This window comes from Nicotiana tomentosiformis, chromosome 6 (assembly GCF_000390325.3).
Source record: "Nicotiana tomentosiformis chromosome 6, ASM39032v3, whole genome shotgun sequence".
NCBI lineage: Eukaryota > Viridiplantae > Streptophyta > Magnoliopsida > Solanales > Solanaceae > Nicotiana > Nicotiana tomentosiformis.
The window spans coordinates 64,859,414-64,878,373 of NC_090817.1; the positions used below are offsets into that span (position 1 = coordinate 64,859,414).

General features: G+C 38.6%; 1 protein-coding gene across 2 annotated transcripts; it reads right to left on the minus strand.

The window, feature by feature from the left end:
• Positions 1 to 12,857: 12,857 nt before the first annotated feature.
• On the minus strand, positions 12,858 to 17,861 carry LOC104103287 (WEB family protein At3g02930, chloroplastic-like). 2 transcript variants are annotated; one of them, XM_009611184.4, is made up of 4 exons: positions 17,652 to 17,861; positions 17,412 to 17,522; positions 15,622 to 15,823; positions 12,858 to 15,254 (listed from the first exon to the last, which is right to left on the minus strand). In XM_009611184.4, exons 1-4 carry the CDS (start codon positions 17,666 to 17,668, stop codon positions 12,957 to 12,959), a joined length of 2,628 nt encoding a protein of 875 aa, XP_009609479.1. In that variant the 5' UTR covers positions 17,669 to 17,861; the 3' UTR covers positions 12,858 to 12,956. The 2 variants fall into 2 exon arrangements, with proteins under 2 accessions (XP_009609479.1, XP_009609478.1); XM_009611183.4 differs by having other exon boundaries at positions 15,622 to 15,829; positions 17,652 to 17,815.
• Between the last annotated feature and the right edge of the window lie 1,099 nt (positions 17,862 to 18,960).

Sequence of the window (18,960 nt, forward strand, 5' to 3'; positions counted from 1 at the left end):
TTCGGGATCTTTTCTTTAAAATATAGTATTTTCTTATAGAATTGATTTCTACAATATTTAGTGATTGTATCGAATTATTTTGGCTAGATTCGAGCCAGACGGAGTTGGATAATCGTGGAAAAGGCAAAATTGTGGATTAAATTGGAGCAAGACGAGGTAGGTTTCTTGTCTAATCTTGTGAGGGGAAAATTACCTCATAGGTGATTAAGATTAAATAATTGTTGCTAATTGTGGGGGCTACGTACGCACGAGGTGACGAGAGTCCGTGCGTAGCTACTATTAATGCTAAAGTCCGGGTAGTTTAGGACTCAAAGCATGTATTACTTGTGTAAATTGTATTCTTTGATTAATTAATATTAATTGATATATATGAATATATTGTGAATTGTTTGATAAAGATATTAAAGGATGGAAATCTCATAGGCTTGATTTCTATTTAAATCAATTAATTGTCAAAAGAAATTGTTCTACTCCCAAATTTATCTTATAATAAACATACTGTCCTTCCGGAGGCACATAAGAAAATATTCTCCTTTCTTGTGGAGCGGGCGAACGCCTCGGCAGGATAGATGCATCTATGGATCGCGCCGCACGTCCCTTGACAGTGTACACAACACTCTGGATCGGGCCGTACGTCCTCGGCAGAAATCGTGCTTAATAATAATAATAATTACACGATACTTTAAAAATTTATTTTAGCTTGTGAAGCTAATTAATAAATTGGAATATCCTTGGAATTTAATGAATTATTGTTCTTGCTTGTTAAGGAATTAATTGTTACTCCGGTGAATGAGGTTTAATTGATAAATTGAAAATTATTTGAATTGAGGGAATTTAATTAATATATTGAGAATTGTTACATTTGAAGGAAATTTGATTATTTCTGCTGATTAAATAGGTTATTGTAAATTCTATAAATCATGCTGATTCAAATATCCTAGTTTTATTTCAGTTATTATTATTGACCCTTAATGAGTGTCAAAGTCGGTCATCTCGTCTCTACCACTTCGAGATTAGGCTTGATACTTACTGGGTACACGTTGTTTACGTACTCATACTACACTTGCTGTACTTTTTGTGCAGGATCTGAGACAGGTACTAGTGGAGGACCTATCATCACATACCCACGTCATCCCGAGGCATAGTGGTGAGCTGCCTTTCTGCGCCGTTCTGCAGCTACCAGTGTCTCTTCTGATATTTATATTCTGTCTATTTTATTTCAGACAGTATTTGGAGTTTTGTATAATCTACTAGATGCTCATGCACTTGTGACACCGGGTCATGGCACACATATTGGTAGAAATTGGTATTTTATTATCTTCTTGGAATAAAAGTTTAACCAATGTATGTTTGACTTATTAGTTGGCTTGCCTAGCTGTAGTGTTGGGCGTCATCACGACCTATAGGTGAAATTGGGTCGTGACAGGTAATTTCTAATTTCTATACTATTATAGTTGAACTACTTTCCTACGCAAAATAATATTATTTATTTGTCATTTTTATAATATTAAAAAATAATATTAAATAATTAGAACAAAGACCTAGCAAAACTAATAAGAGATAGAGGTGATTAGCAATAGTCAATAACACTAATGATTCTTCAAATACAAAGATCCAAAGTGAAATGTCAGATACATTTTTACCTTTTAATAATAGAATTTTTATTGCATAATTGAAACCCGGAATGAACTAATACTAATAATTTGCAGAAAATATATTATTTCCTTTAGAATTAAGAAACAAATGATTACGTTTTAAAATTAACTATACCAAAAGATCCAATTCAATTCTTTTTTAAACTAATCATCGCACAATAAATTATTTTTCAAGTAGACAAAACTCTTGGGATATAAAAATAAAGTAAAATCATTTATAGAATAGTAACTTTAAATTGGCTAAGAGAAAACTTAAAGCAATAAGGATGGAACAGTTGAAGATAAAATATATTCTAACCAATGACAACTCATTATATTTTATATAAATTAAGTTACTTCTTTTGAAAAATATTAACTCAATATTAGTCTTTTTAGGATTTATGTTGTCACTTACCATTTTCTTTTCCTAAATCGTAGGCCAACCACGTTATTCCAAATTTTCTAGAAGACTAATAGAGTCATTTTTTCAATTTATATTACTTCATAAATTTTAAAAAATCATGATAAAAGCATTTTTATGTTATTTATTTTTAGTAAGTCGCATAATGTAATGACCTGGTCAGTCGTTTTAAAAGTTGTAGTCCCATTCTCCTATTTACTGCTCATTCTGTGCTTTATAACTGTTTTGTAACCTGCCGAGGTAGTCGGTTCAGGCCCGGTATGGTTTTGGAATGAATTGGAACACTTAGTTTCAAGGTTTAAAGTTTAAGTTCAAATAGTGATCGGATATCGACTTATGTGTAAACGACCCCGGAATAGAATTTTGATGATTCCAACAGCTCCGTATGATAATTTTAAACTTGGGAGCGTGTCCAAAATTTTATTTGGAAGTCCGTAGTTAATTAGGCTTGAAATGGCTAAAATAGGAATTTAAGTTTGGAAGTTTGACCGGGGAGTTGACTTTTTGATATCGGGGTCGGAATCCAGTTCCGAAAATTTTCATAGCTCCGTTATGGCATTTATGACTTGTGTACAAAATTTGAGGTCAATCGGACTTGATTTGATAGGTTTCGACATCGAATGAAGAAGTTGGAAATTCTTAAGTTCCTTAAGCTTGAATTGGGGTATGATTCATGATTTTAGCGTCATTTTATGTGATTTGAGGTTTCAAATAAGTTCGTATGATATTTTAGGACTTGTTGGAGTATTTGGTTGAGGTCCCGAGGGCCTCAGGTGAGTTTCAGATGGTTAACGGATCAAAAATTAGACTTAAACAGCTACTGCAATTTTTTGCCCAGGATCGAGGCCCAGGATCGAGATCCAGGATCAAGGTCATGACCGAAGGCCAGGATCGAGGGCAGCCTGGACATAACTTTAAGTTATAAAGCAGGGGACTTCGTCCCATTTTCTATTTTTGACAAATTTGAAGCTTGGGGAGAGGCGATTATTAAGAGATTTTTAAGGAAAAATATTGGGGCAAGTGATTCTAACTCGGATTTAGTCAATATACACGAATATATCATTGGTTTTCACCATTTAATTAGTGTTTTGAGATTGAAATTTTGGAAAATTTTAGAAATCTCATAGAAACGAATTTTTGAGATTTCGGTGTTGATTCAGAGTCGGATTTGAGTGAAACTGGTATGGTTGGACTCGTAATTGAATGGGTTGTCGGATTTTGTGAGTTTTGTCGGATTCCAAGACGTGGGCCTCACAGGCAATTTTTGAGTTAATTTCAGATTTTTATTGAAAAATATAGTATTTTCTCATGGAGTTTATTTTATAATTTTTGTTGACTGTATCGAATTATTTTGGCTAGATTCGAGCCATTCAGAGTTGGATAATCGAGAAAAATGTCTACTTGTGGATTAAATTGGAGCAAGTCGAAGTAAGTAACTTGTCTAACTTTGTGTGGGAGAAATCTCCCCTAGGATTGGTATTGATGTGATAATTGTAATGTATTGAAAGTCGTGTACACGAGATGACGAGTGTGTACATAGGTTATATGTGGAAATCTCTGATTTTTAAATTGTGTATATCTCCGTCACACATTAATTAAATTATTTATCCGATTATATTCATCATCATTTATCTATTTTATATTCCTAAATTTGCCTCACATTTTTCCTACTAATTATTTTTACCTGTTTAGTTGAAACTTTGCTTTCTTTTATTCTGTGCATTATTTGAAGGTTGAATTTCCTTAAATTAACTATTATTAAAAATGAAGTATTTTACATTTATTAATTGAATGTTAAGTCAAGATGTTAAATTTGTGAAAATATTATTTTTGCTGAATATTTTGTGAAGATTTTTGTATTCATTGTGATTGAGCCGTGAGCTCCGTATTGTGGAAATAATGGATATTATTTTGCTGAATATCTTGTGAAGACATTTGTATTTACTATGATTGAGCCGTGAGCTCCTTATTATGGAAAAATATTCTGGTTGTTGATTTATTTTGGCAAGTTAAAATATTTGGGCACTTGAGGTGCAAATTGTGATATATTGTGCTATTGATATGCATGCGGTGGTATAAGGTCTGGGTGTTGAAATGCATGCGGTGAGATAAAGGTGGCTTGATACGCGTGGCTAGTAGGGGAACTACTAGAAGTCATACGGTGTGATAAGGGTGGCTAAAACACGAGATGCTATTTCGGAAAAAATATTTTCTTTAAAATGAAATGTGAAGGCTCCCGCGGTGATATAAGAAAATGAGATATTTTGAATTTATTTATGATTTTGGACTGCGAGGCGGTACATCGGGAGTTCCCTTGTTGATATTTCTTTATGGCTGCATTTGCCTCTGATTAAATGTCGTGAGTTTCTTAAAGTTGTAAATTTCTATTTTCCTGCCGCAAGGTATTACTTGCCCTTATTCTATGAAATTTGATGGTGACATACTACTTACTTGATTCATTTTCATTGTCATTTATTGTTATTATATTGTTAAATATGTCACCATGTCTTTTATTATTCTAGTAGGACCTGACCTGACCTCGTCATTACTCTATCGAGGTTAGGCTTGGCACTTACTGGGTACCGCTGTGGTGTACTCATACTACCCTTCTGCACATCATTTGTGCAGATTCAGGTACTTCTTACCAACCCAGATATCAGTGAGCCACCGGTGTACGGAGACTTCGAGGTATATTTGTCAACGTCCGCAGACTACGGAGTCCCCTTCTATCTTATTATGTTGTCTTCCTCATTTGCTTTAGACTCTGATGTATAGAGACATAAAGAATAAATTCTTAGAAGCTTGTGACTTATTCCTACCGGGTTTTGGGAGTTGAAATTGTTAAATTGCAACTTTTATTTATTCGACTGTTAAGGATTAAATTTCAGTTTTGTATTAAGTTATATTCTGCATTGATAGGCTTACCTAGTCTTATAGATATTAGGTTCCATCACGACATCCCACGGAGGAAATTTGGAGTCGTGACAAGTTGGTATGAGAGATCTAGGTTCATAGGTGTTATGAGTCACAAGCAGGTTTAGTAGAGTCTCGCGGATCGGTACGGAAATATCTATACTGATCTTTGGGAGGCTATGGAACTGTTAGGAAATATTCACTTCTTTGATACCTTATCGTGCGCATTTGTTGACTTCAAAACTTTAAAACATTGTCTTTCTATTCTCTCACAGATGGTGAGGATACACACAACTAGATCAGATGATCAGACACTCGTGCCCCCTGTTGGAGCCGCAAGAGTCCGGGGTCGGGGCAGAGGCCGTGCCAGAGGCCAAGGAAGACCACGCGGTGCAGCTAGAGCACATGCACAAGTTGCTGCACTAGAGCCACCAGTAGCTCCAGTTGGAGAACATACACCTGAGACTCCTGTTACTACCCCTGCACTTCAGGAGACTCTTGCCCAGATTTTGAGCATGTTTGGCACTCTAGCTCAGGCAGGGCTAATTCCACTTGCTCCTGCCATATCTCAGGCCGGGGGAAGAGCACAAACTCCCGCTGCTCGTACCCTAGAGCCACAGGCCCAGGTTGATCATGCCCCAGAGGTTATACCAGTGCAACCAGTTGTTCCAGTTCGGCTCGAGGTTGGGGCAGCAGTTTCAGAGGGGGAGCAGTTCAGCCTCGGGAGGTACAAAAAGTACCACCCTCCCACATTCAGCGATTTAGCTTCAGAGGATGCTCACGGTTTTCTAGAGGAATGTCACCGTATCCTCCGTACTATGGGTATTGTGGATTCCAATGGGGTTTCTTTCATGACATTTCAGCTTAGAGGAGCAGCCTACCAGTGGTGGCGGGCATATGAGTTGAATAGTCCGGCTAAGGCAGCTTCACTCACTTGGACTCAATTTTCAGATATGTTCTTGAGGGAGTATGTTCCTTAGAGCCTTAGAGATGCATGGTGCGCAGACTTTGAGCAGCTTCGTCAGGGTTCTATGACCGTGTCCGAATATGCGGTCCGATTCTGTGATTTGGCTAGGCATGCACCAGCCTTGGTTGCTACCGTTCGAGAGCGGGTTCGTCGATTTAATGAGGGGCTCCACCCTAGTATCAGATTCAATATGGCCCGATAACTAGAGATCGACATCACATACCAATAGGTGGTGTCAATTGCTAGGAGATTGGAGGGTATGCGGACTCGGGAGAGAGAAAAGAGGGAGATTAAGAGACCTTGAGATTCTGGCACATATAATAATTCTCGTTCCCCAACTGCAGCCCATCATGGTAGAGGTTATGTGAGCAGTCCTATTCATTCAGCACTTCTGGCTTCCAGTGGTATTCCGGCTACTCCAAGACCTCAGGTTCCATATTATGCACCGCTAGTATCTTCTGTACCTCTTGTACGAGGTGCTTTCAGCGGGCAGTCTAGTCGATAAGGCCTGAGCCAGTCCTAACAGCCACGTCCTTCGAGGGCTTATTTTGAGTATGGTGACACTCGTCATATCATGAAGGATTGCCCTAGACTTAGGAGGGGTGCACCTCCATAGATTTCTCAGGCCCCACCTATTCCACAGGGCCCCCAGGCTTCTCAAGCCATGATTACTACACCCGTTGCTACTCCACCTACACAGCCAGCTAGAGGTTGAGGTCGGACAGGTAGAGGTCGCCCTAGAGGGGGAGGCCGGGCCATATATTATGCCCTTCCTACTAGGACAGAGGCTATCGCATCCGATTCTGTTATCACAGGTATTATTTCGCTCTATCATAGAGATGCATCAGTCTTATTTGATCCAGGCTCCACTTATTCTTATGTGTCATCTTATTTTGCCCAGTATTTGGGCGTATCCCATGATTCTTTGAGTTCTTCTATTTATGTATCTATACCCGTGGGTGAATCTATTATTGTGGACCACGTATATCGGTCGTGTTTAATTGTTATCAGTGGTTTTGAGACTAGAGCTGATTTATTATTGCTCAATATGGTGGATTTCGATATTATTTTGCGCATGGACTGGTTGTCGCCCTATCACGCTATCCTTGATTGTTACGCCAAGATAGTGACGTCGGCTATGCCAGGTCTACCGCGGCTAGAGTGGAGAGGAACCTTGGATCATGTTCCTAGCAGAGTTGTTTCATTTCTTAAAGCTCAACGAATGGTTGAGAAGGGGTGTGATGCGTATCTGGCCTATGTGAGAGATGTTAGCGTTGATACCCCTCCTGTGGAGTCAGTTCCTATAGTAAGGGATTTTCTTGATGTATTTTCAGCAGATCTTTCGGGTATGCCACATGATAGGGATAATGACCTTGGCATTGATTTGTTACCGGGCACTCAGCCCATTTTTATTCCACCATATCGTATGGCCCCAGCAGAGTTGAAAGAATTAAAAGAACAGTTACAAGAGTTGCTTGATAAGGTCTTCATTCGGCCCAGTGTATCGCCTTGGGGTGCTCTTGTCTTATTTGTGAAGAAAAAGGAAGTTTCTATGAGGATGTGTATTGATTACCGCCAGTTGAACAAGGTTACAGTAAAGAACAGGTATCCATTGCCACGTATTGATGACCTATTTGATCAGCTTCAGGGTGCCAGGGTATTCTCTAAAATTGACTTGCGTTCAGGCTATCATCAATTGAAGATTCGGGAACCCGATATACCGAAGACTGCTTTTAGGACTCGGTATGGTCATTATGAGTTCCTTGTAATGTCATTTAGGCTAACAAACTCCCCCAACAACATTTATTCCCTTAATGAATAGTGTATTTCAGCCCTATCTTGATTCTTTTGTCATTGTGTTTATTGACGACATTCTGGTGTATTCCCGTAGTCGGAAAGATCATGAGCAGCACCTGATGATTGTGCTTCAGACTTTGAGAGAAAAGAAGTTATATGCAAAATTTTCAAAGTGTGAATTCTGGCTTAATTCAATGGGATTTTTGGGTCATATAGTTTCGTGCGAAGGGATCAAGGTAGATCCGAAGAAGATTGAAGCAGTGCAAAGTTGGCCCAGACCATCATCAGCTACTGAGATCCGGAGTTTTCTTGGTTTGGCGGGGTATTATCGCCGATTTGTAGAGGGTTTCTCTTCTATTGCTGCATCTATGACCAAATTGATCCAGAAGGGTGCTCCGTTCAGGTGGACCGAGGAATGTGAGGAGAGCTTCCAAAAGCTCAAGACAGCTTTGACTACAGGCCCAGTATTGGTATTACCTACAGGTTCAGGGTCTTATACTATATATTATGATGCGTCGCGTATTGGTCTCGGCGTAGTGTTGATGCAAGACGGTAGGGTCATTGCCTATGCGTCCAGACAGTTAAAGGTACATGAGAAGAATTATCTGGCCCACGACCTTAATTTAGCAGCTATTGTTCATGCCTTGAAGATTTGGCGGCATTATTTGTACGGTGTCCATTGTGAGGTCTACACCGATCACCGGAGTCTACAACATCTATTTAAACAGAAGGATCTTAATTTGCGAAAGCGGAGATGGTTGGAGTTGCTTAAGGATTATGATATCACCATTCTCTATCATCCCGGGAAGGCCAATTTAGTGGCCGATGCCTTGAGTCGTAAGGCGGAGAGTTTGGGCAGCTTAGCATATTTACCGGTAGCAGAGAGGCCTTTAGCCTTGGATGTTCAGGCCTTGGCCAACAAGTTTGTTAGATTGGATGTTTCCGAGCCGAGCCGAGTTTTGGCTTCTGTGGTTTCTCAGTCTTCTCTTTATGATCGTATCAGGGAGCGTCAATATGATGACCCCCATCTACTTGTCCTTAAGGATACAGTTCAACACGGTGATGCCAAGGAAGTCATTATTGGAGATGAAGGTGTATTACGGATGTAGGGCAGGCTATGTGTGCCCAATGTAGATGGCTTGCGTGAGTTAATTCTCCAGGAGGCTCATAGTTCGCGGTACTCCATTCATCCTGGTGCTGCAAAGATGTATCAGGACTTGAGACAACACTATTGGTGGAGGCAGATGAAGAAAGACATAGTGGAATATGTAGCTCAGTGCCTAAATTAGGTTGACCAAGTCAGCCCATTTCATTCTCGTAGTTACTACTTACTCTTCGGTATAGCTGGCTCAGGTCTATATTCGCGAGATTGTCAGAATTCATGGCGTACCTGTATCTATCATCTCTGACTGGGGTACGCAGTTTACATCACAGTTCTGGAGGACTGTACAGCGAGAGTTGGGTACTCGTGTGGAGTTGAGTACAGCATTTCACCCTCAGATGGACGGACAGTCCGAGCGCACTATCCAGATATTGGAGGATATACTTCGTGCGCGTGTGATAGATTTTGGGGGTGCTTGGGATCAGTTCTTGCCACTTGTGGAGTTTTCTTACAACAACAGCTACCAGTTGAGCATTCAGATGGCTCCGTATGAGGCCTTGTATGGTAGGCAGTGCTGGTCTCCAGTGGGTTGGTTCGAACCGGGCGAGGCTAGGCTATTGGGTATATGGTTCAGGATGCCTTGGAAAAAGTTAAATTGATTAAGGATCGACTTCGTACAACCCAATCTAGACAGAAGAGTTATGCAGATCGGAAGGTTCGTGATGTTGCATTCATGGTTGGTGAGCGGATCTTGATCCGGGTTTCGCCTATGAAGGGTGTTATGAGGTTCGGGAAGAAGGGCAAGTTGAGCCCTAAGTATATTGGGCCTTTTGATATTCTTGAAAGAGTTGGAGAGGTGGCTTACAGACTTGCACTACCACCTAGTCTCTTTGCAGTTCATCCGGTGTTCCATGTGTCTATGCTCCGAAAGTATTACGGTGATCCGTCTCATGTGTTAGACTTCAGTTCAATTCAGTTGGACAAGGATCTACCTTAAGTTGAGGAACCAGTGGCTATTTTGGACATGCATGTTTGAAAGCTGAGGTCAAAGAACATTGCTTCCGTGAAGGTTCAGTGGAGGGGTCATCCGGTCGAAGAGGCGACTTGGGAGACTGAGCAGGATATGCGTAGCCATTATCCTCATCTTTTCACCACTTCAGGTATGTCTCTATGCTCGTTCGAGGACGAACAATTATTTTAAGAGGGGGAGGGTGTAACGACCCGGCCAGTCATTTTAAAAGTTGTAGCCCCATTCCCCTATTTACTGCTCATTCTGTGCTTTATAACTGTTATGTGACTTGTTGGGGTAGTCGGTTCAGGTCCGGTGAGGTTTTGGAATGAATTGGAATACTTAGTTCCAAGGTTTAAAGCTTAAGTTCAAATAGTGACCTGATGTCTACTTATGTGTAAACGACCCCGGAATAGAATTTTGATGATTCCACAGCTCCGTATGATAATTTTGGACTTGGGAGCGTGTCCGGAATTTTATTTGGAAGTCCGTAGTTAATTAGGCTTGAAATAGCTAAAATAGGAATTTAAGTTTGGAAGTTTGACCGGGGAGTTGACTTTTTGATATCGGGGTCGGAATCCAGTTCCGAAAATTTTTATAGCTCCGTTATGGCATTTATGACTTGTGTGCAAAATTTGAGGTCAATCGGACTTGATTTGATAGGTTTCGACATCGAATGAAGAAATTAGAAATTCTTAAGTTCCTTAAGCTTGAATTGGGGTATGATTCGTGGTTTTAGCGTCGTTTTATGTGATTTGAGGTTTCAAAAAAGTTCGTATGATGTTTTAGGACTTGTTGGTGTATTTGATTGAGGTCCCGAGGACCTCGGATGAGTTTTGGATGGTTAACGGATCAAAAGGTAGACTTAAACAACTGCTGCAATTTTCTGCTGGAAATTCGAGGGCCAGGATCGAGGCAGGATCGAGGGCAGCCTGGACATAACTTTAAGTTATAAAGCAGAGGACTTCGTCCCATTTTCCATTTTTGACAAATTTGAAGCTTGGGGAGAGGCGATTTTTGAGAGATTTTCAAGGAAAAACATTGGGGTAAGTAATTCTAACTCGGATTTGGTCAATATACACGAATATATCATTGGTTTTCACCATTTAATTAGTGTTTTGATATTGAAATTTTGGAAAATTTTAGAAATCTCATAGAAACGAATTTTTGAGATTTCGGTGTTGATTCGGAGTCGGATTTGAGTGAAACTGGTATGGTAGGAGTCGTAATTGAATGGGTTGTCGGATTTTGTGAGTTTCGTCGGATTTCAAGACGTGGGCCCCACATGCAATTTTTGAGTTAATTTCAGATTTTTATTAAAAAATATAGTATTTTTCTCATGGAATTTATTTTATAATTTTTGTTGAGTATATCGAATTATTTTGGCTAGATTCGAGCCATTTAGAGTTGGATAATCGAGGAAAATGTCTACTTGTGGATTAAATTGGAGCAAGTCGAGGTAAGTAACTAGTCTAACTTTGTGTGGAGGAAATCCCCCTAGGATTGGTATTGATGTGATAATTGTAATGTGTTGAAAGTCGTGTACACGAGGTGACGAGTGTGTACACGGGCTAAATGTAAAAATCTCTGGTTTTTAAATTGTGTATATCTCTGTCACACATTAATTAAATTATTTTATCCGATTATATTCATCATCATTGATCTATTTTACATTCCTAAATTTGCATGACATTTTTCCTACTAATTATTTTTACGTGTTTAATTGAAACTTTGCTTTCTTTTATTCTGTGCATTATTTGAAGGTTGAATTTTCTTAAATTAACTATTATTAAAAATGAAATATTTTACATTTATTAATTGGATGTTAAGTCAAGATGTTAAATTTGTGAAAATATTATTTTTGCTAAATATTTTGTGAAGATTTTTGTATTCATTGTGATTGAGCCGTGAGCTCCGCATTGTGAAAATAATGGATATTATTTTGCTGAATATCTATTGAAGACTTTTGTATTTACTGTGATTGAGTTGTGAGCTCCTTATTGTGAAAAAATATTCTGGTTGTTGATTTATTTTGGCAAGTTGAAATATTTGGGCGCTTGAGGTGCAAATTGTGATATATTGTGATATTGATACGCATGTAGTGGTATAAGGTCTGAGTGTTGAAACGCATGTGGTGAGATAAGGGTGGCTTGATACACGTGGCTAGTAGGGGAACTGCTAGAAGTCATGCGGTGTGATAAGGGTGGCTAAAACGCGGGATGCTATTTTGGGTAAAATATTTTCTTTAAAATTAAATGTGAAGGCTCCCGCGGTTATATAAGGAAATGAGATATTGTGAATTTATTTATGATTTGGGACTACGAGGCGGTATCTCGGGAGTGCCCTTGTTGATATTTCTTTATGGTTGCATTTGCCTTTGATTAAATATCGTGATTTTCTTAAAGTTGTAAATTTCTGTTTTCCTGCCGCAAGGTATTACTTGCCCTTATTCTGTGAAATTTGATGGTGACATACTACTTGATTCATTTTCATTGTCATTTATTGTTATTATATTGTTAAACATGTCACCATGTCTTTTGTTATTCCAGTAGGGTCTGACCTGACCTCGTCACTACTCTACCGAGATTAGGCTTGACACTTACTGGGTACCGTTGTGGTGTACTCATACTACGCTTCTGCGCATCTTTTGTGCAGATCCAGGTACTTCTTACCAGCCCAAATATCAGTGAGTCACCGGTGTACGGAGACTTCAAGGTATATCTGCGAGTGTCCGCAGACTCCGAAGTCCCCTTCTATCTTATTATGTTGTCTTCCTCATTTGTTTTAGACTCTGATGTATAGAGACATAAAGAATAAATTTTTAGAAGCTTGTGACTTATTTCTACCGGGTTTTGGGAGTTGAAATTGTTAAATTGCAGTTTTTATTTATTCGACTATTAAGGATTAAATTTCAATTTTGTATTCAGTTATATTCCGCATTGATAGGCTTACATACTCTTAGAGACTAGGTGTCACCATGACATCCTGCGGAGGAAATTTGGGGTCGTGACACATAAATAACAATAATTTTCATAAAATATTCCTACAAAAACCCTCATACAACCATAGTGGGATAATACGGTTTGTTCTTTTATTGAGATAGTGATATACTGTTACTTCTGGCTGCTGGTGCTTTTCTTCTTCAGTAGGCTTCCAAATTTGTGAAACAAAGGTTTCTTCTTCTTCTGGCTTTGCTGCTTAGTAGGAGATGTTCCACCATTCTCATGGTTTTCCTTTGAATATAACCCGTTTATCTGGTCACAGCTCTCTCCACCATTATTAGCCTTTAATTCTGATTCTTGTTCCGCTTCTCTTTCCGGAGAGAAGTCTTTGGCCCCAATCTTGCAGCGTTCCGACATTTTACAATCACTTTCTGCTACATTATCATCTTCCTTTTCTTTGCTCACAAACTCTTTTAGCCCCCCATTTGAATTCTGTACTAGTATAGAGGCCTTAAGAGCTTCAACATGTGAGTTGGTGTTGACATCTTCAGGTTTTTCTTCAACATGTTGCTCAGATTGGTAAGGTGGAAGTTCCATCTTAGCCTTATCTACTCTTCCCCCTCCATTTTGTTCAGAGAATGTCACTACTCTTGGGAGCATATCATAGTCTTTTTCGCTATCACAAAGCTCTCCACTTGCTTCAGGTTGCTTTTTGGCTAATGATCCTTCAAGCAACAAGGACAACTCCTCAACTTTCTTGAAAGATGCAGCTTCTCTAATTCGCAGCTCCTCATTTTCGCGAACAATATTCTGCACTTCCTCTTCTTTGTCCATTAAACATTCCTTCAACCTCACGTTCTCATCCTTTTCTTTGCCAAGAACCTCCTTTAAATAGGTTACCTCAGATTCAGCTTCCTTTAGGGAATTCTTCAAATGAGCTTCTTCATCTTTTTTGGCAGAAGCTACTTCCTCAGCATCTTTTAGCAGATTTACTAGTTGGCTTATTTCTTTTTCCATTGAAGAATTTTCTTCTTCGGTTTTCTTCATGCAACTCATTAAATGAAGCTCCTTTTCCTCCCACTCAGCCTTCAATTTCAGGTGCTCATCCTTAGATTGTCCAATCGAAATGGTGAGAAAATCAAATTTCTCTTTTGCTTCGTCAAGCATGCTTTCATACTTCTCCTCTGTTGCTTTTAGTAGCAACTTCAAATCTTCAAGTTGTGTTTCACAATGTTGATGTTCAGCTTGGCTAGAAAACAACCTTTCTTTGGCTTCTCTTGCCTCTGAAGAAACCTCATGCCAAGCTGACACCATACTTTCCATTGCCTTCTTACTTTTTTCATCCTCCTCCGTGGAGCTTTCCAAATCATTTATAAGTCTGCTTTTTTCTTCTAATAGGATTTGAACACTGTCTGCTGCTTGTTTCTCATTCTCCATAGCCTGAATCTTCTCTTTCTTCACTGTTTCAAGAGCAGATATAAGAGAATCAACCTTCTTCCTCATCTCAGAAGCCTCTTCCTTGGCCATTTGAGCACGATGTTCTGATTCCTCACGATCGCCTTTCTGCCTTGCCATTGACATCTCCGCTATACCCAAATTCTCCTTGAGACATGCAATCTCAGATTCTGCATCATTCAATGAATCTTTGCTTGCTTCCAGTTGTTTCATCACCGACTCCAGAGTTACTGATGCAGATCTCTCCAAATGATGCGCTTCCTCAGCCTGAACCTTCTTCTTCCACTCCTCTATCAGATTATGTGCGTAAGATTCAGCCATCTTAGCAGCCTCTAAATCGACATTAAGTTGCTTCACCATAGCTTCTTTTTCCACCACTTTAGCTTCATAAGTTTTTGCTTTCTCTAGTTCTTCTTTCAGCATCTCCACCTCATGTTTGAGATTTTCCACCAGCTTATTCTTCTCACGAATCTCTGTTTCATTCCAGAAGTTACCGGAATCAAGTAAAGATCTCATTCTCACTAACTCGGCCGAGAGGATTTCCACCTTCTCTGCATGCATATTAGCAATTTTTGTGGCATCCTCAGCACTGCTAAGCGCCTTATTTTTGACATCACAAGCCATGGCCAATTCACGCTTTGCCCGTTGAAGTTCCTGTGTGGCAGAGAGGAGAGCAGCCACATCCACAGCATGTTGGTTCCTAACAGTTTCGATCTCCTTCTTCCATTCCTCTTCTTTCTTTTGAGCAGCTTCAATACCCACCTGTTCCATCTCAACAGCACGAAATGTTTCAACTTCAGAGTTCTCTTCAGCTTGCTTTCGAGCTACCAAAGCTTCTCTCAGCTTATCATTAGCTTCCTCAGCAAATTTCTGAGCTTCCTTCATTTCTTCAAGAACCTGGACTTTTTCCTTTTCAACCAAAGCCAACTTCTCCTTGGCCTTCTTAAGATCTTCTTGAGCAACATTTAACTCAGTTTGCAGTTCTGATGGCTTCAGTATCCGCGTAGGCTTTTTCTGATAATGATCAAAGTCAAACAGTAATCCATCAGAATGCATAAGTTCCAGAAGACAAAAGTTTCATCTAGACACAAATACCAATTCAAATTTCATAGATAACATTCTTTATTACGATGAAGACTAGCTTTGCTGCAGGAATCACTGTTGGAAAACTATCTAATCACAATAACAAGCCCATATTGTAATCCAACAGGCAATCAGAATCTGTGCCTTAGTAGAAATATGTCACAACATGGCCAAGGCAACGCAACTCAAGTCACATCTCCTCAGTTTCATTTTAAAAGAAAAGGGCTGGACAAACAAGTAATGAACTGCTGTTAATAGAAGTGCATACATAATATCAAGTGGATTTTGTGAAACTCACATCAGGTAGTATACTGAGCTTAGAGGACTGCCGTTCCACAGAAAGCTTAGACATAGCAGATCTAGCAGAGTTATCAACAAAACGACGTGAATTTTGCAAGGGAGAGAGTGAATCGGCATCAGATTTAGCTATTCCCCTGCTCACTCTATTGATCCGAGGAGTTGATGGTGTTGAATTACTAGGAGTTCCATTTGGAGTTGATCTGGTGCTAGTTCAAATATGCAACAATTAGGTAAACCAGATACTCGAAGCAATTCAAAAAATCGCAAGATCAAAATATCAACCTGCCACCCTCCAAGCGTCCAGTTAGTGAAATGCAAACAAATTTAGATGGATCCAAGCCAAAGTTGGAAACTTTTTGTCAAAATACAGCATCCGAGCTATCTCTTTCTCCTTTTTCTTTTCTTCTTTTTTACTTTTTGGTAGCATTAGCAAGAAAGAAGTGGATGCACCAGAAATTAGGCCAAATTGAGTGCAACTTTAGATCCTTAAATCAAACTAGATACCACAACAATCTCACGAAAATATGATCCAGCATGCAAGAAGGCAATCAAGCATATCAAGGCACTATTCACTTACAAGGTGCATAATACGGACAAGGGAATTAGAAGGGAAGCTATTTTCTGGAAAGAGGGCAGGTTACAGTCCTAGGACACCTCTTCCTCTAGTGTAAGACGATTCATTAGACATTTGTATTATTAGTGGCAGTTCCATAAAGTTTCAGTTTTCAGCGCATTGGGTTTCTTGTAAAGTTGGACGTATGAAATTTTCTCAAAAGAGAAATGCAGGCTCATGCGCTAAATTTAGAGGCGAATTCAGGATTTTAGATCTTTCTATAGAGTACTAGTTTGTGGTAACGTAATACTCCCTCTGTTTCAATTTATGTGAACCTATTTCCTTTTTAGTCCGTGCCAAAAAGAAAGACATCTTTCCTTATTTGGAAACAATTTACCTTTATGCAATGATTTATAGCCACACAAAATATATGTGCTTCATTCTACACCACAAGTTCAAAAATCTTCTCTCTTTTCTTAAACTCCGTGCCCAGTCAAATGGGTTCACATAAATTGAAACGGAGGGAGTATAAATATATATTTTCCTAAAAATTGTTCAGCTGATAAAAATATAGTATTTGGCCGCACTCACTGCCAAATACTAAATCCCCCCTGGCTAAGATGGAAAACTCCTAAGCCCCAAGTTGCAACATAGCAAGAAAATATGCAGACAAAAGTTTAAGATGAATAGAAGTCAAGATTCCTTGCTACATAGAATTTTTACTAAGAGGAGTCCAAAAATTTAAAGAAGTAAACTTACGAAGAAGATAAGGGGATTAAACATATACCTCAAAAGCAATTAAAAGTACAGAACCACCCACAGTTTAGGATCAAAGAAAAAGAACCCATGTCACATCCATCAGAACTTACTTGGATTTGGTGGACATGTTGGTGGTGGAAGGCGGAATATTCCAGGAGACGAGAAAGAAGTACCAATTACAACTTAATAAACAAGAATGCTACTTTATCAACAAAAAGCTTATGAGACTATGTCAAGATATCACAATATTGGTACTATAGTATTAGCAGTAGTAGAATAACATCAGTAAACAGCAGATGGATAGAACTGATTGAATTAAGGGATGAATTTACAGAGAAAATCATTTGGGTTGGTGATCTTCTGGCTCCAGAGTGGCCATACTAAAGCAGTTAGCACTTGCGTTTCAGCTTTGTAATTGCAAGGAGGAGTTTACATTTAAGTTTTCACTTAAATAATAAGTAGAGGAAAGAAAGTACCTATTACGTGAATTTTGAAAGGGAGAGGGTGAATGAGCATCAGATTTAGCTATTCCCCTGCTCACTCTACTCATCCGAGGAGTTGATGGTGTTGAATTGCTCGGAGTTGATCTGGTACAAGTTCAAAATATGCAACAATTAGGTAAACCAGATATCCGAAGATCACAACAATATGAAAAAGAGAACACATCGTTACTGACAGTTACACGATTTAGGATCAATATCCATATCGGAACTTACTTGGATTTGGCGGACATGTTGGCGGATTTTTCCAGCAGACAAAGAAACAAGTACGTACAAATTAGTACAAGTTAAGAAACAAGAATGCTACTTTGTGGCTCAGAGAAAATGTAGACACATGGGTAGAACTGATGAAATATTTAGAGAGAAAATCATCTGGGTAGGTGATCTTCTTTCTCCAGACTGGCCATACTATACAAGTTACTTGGTACTTTTTCTATATCAGTTGCAGCTTTTGAATTTCAAGGAGGAATTTACAAGGCTACCTACCCATGCTGAATGAGAGAAAAGAGGTCTTTTGCTTTGGCAGCAGGGGTAGTAGTGGCTTTTTAACAGAACCTAAAGAAAATCGGGCAGGTTTGCTGTTGTTTTCATACGTCTATGCTTACTTTTCTTTTACAGAAAGGAAAAGATAATCTTACAGATCGTTAACCAACTTAATTTATTAATTGATCATCACCTCTCTCTCTCTCTTCATGATTATTCTCAACTCGACTCTTTTTAGTTTAAACTGATATATATATATATATATATATATATATATATATATATATATGCAAATGTGTTGATACGATGGCACAGTAATTCTTCATGTCCCTACAGCAAAACAGATAAAAGTCAGGAAGATCAGAAGCTTCATGTTTACGTTTCATGCATTTAATAGTTTTAAAGATAATTACCGATAATGGAGATCTTTTTCCTACATAAAAATTGAGAGTGATAACCAGAAAAATAAGGTTAATAAACTGTTCCTATACATTTAAATACACAAAATATTAAAATCATTTACACATTTAATGAATACAATTTAAATTTATGAAAAATAAACATTGAACTTAACTCAATTTCAAAACTTTGCTCACGAGAAAAGAATTGTCAAAGACATATACAATAAATACCACAACCAATCTGAACTTAACAAAATCCTTCCGCTCTTTCATTCAACGAGACACTTTTCTTTCCTATTTTTTTTGTGTGAACTATTGAGAAAATCACGTGGCATGTGTACTCGTGATAATCTTTATTGTTTACAGATCGGTTTGTCATTAGCAAGAATGGGCGTAGTTTTGCCAAACCCGAAATCCAAACCGAGATTTGAATTGTTCAATTTTTTATTTGAATTTTCGGATTATGGATTGGATTTTGTATTTAATTTTTAAACTTTTGGATATTGGATTTGGTACTTCAGTTTTTTGGATATTCGAAAGTCCGAAATTTTTATATTTATATTTAGTCTATTATTCATCAGTGTAATCATCCAAGTCTAGAGGATCAGTTGATACAATGACTTGACCATTTGCATCCTTCT

Coding starts and splice junctions, on each gene's coding strand:
- LOC104103287 (XM_009611183.4), bottom strand. Junction 15,830..17,411: donor TTTCAAAATTCACGTAATAG/GTACTTTCTTTC, acceptor TATTTGAACTAG/CACCAGATCAACTCCAAATG. Junction 15,255..15,621: donor AGCTCAGTATACTACCTGAT/GTGAGTTTCACA, acceptor GATCATTATCAG/AAAAAGCCTACGCGGATACT.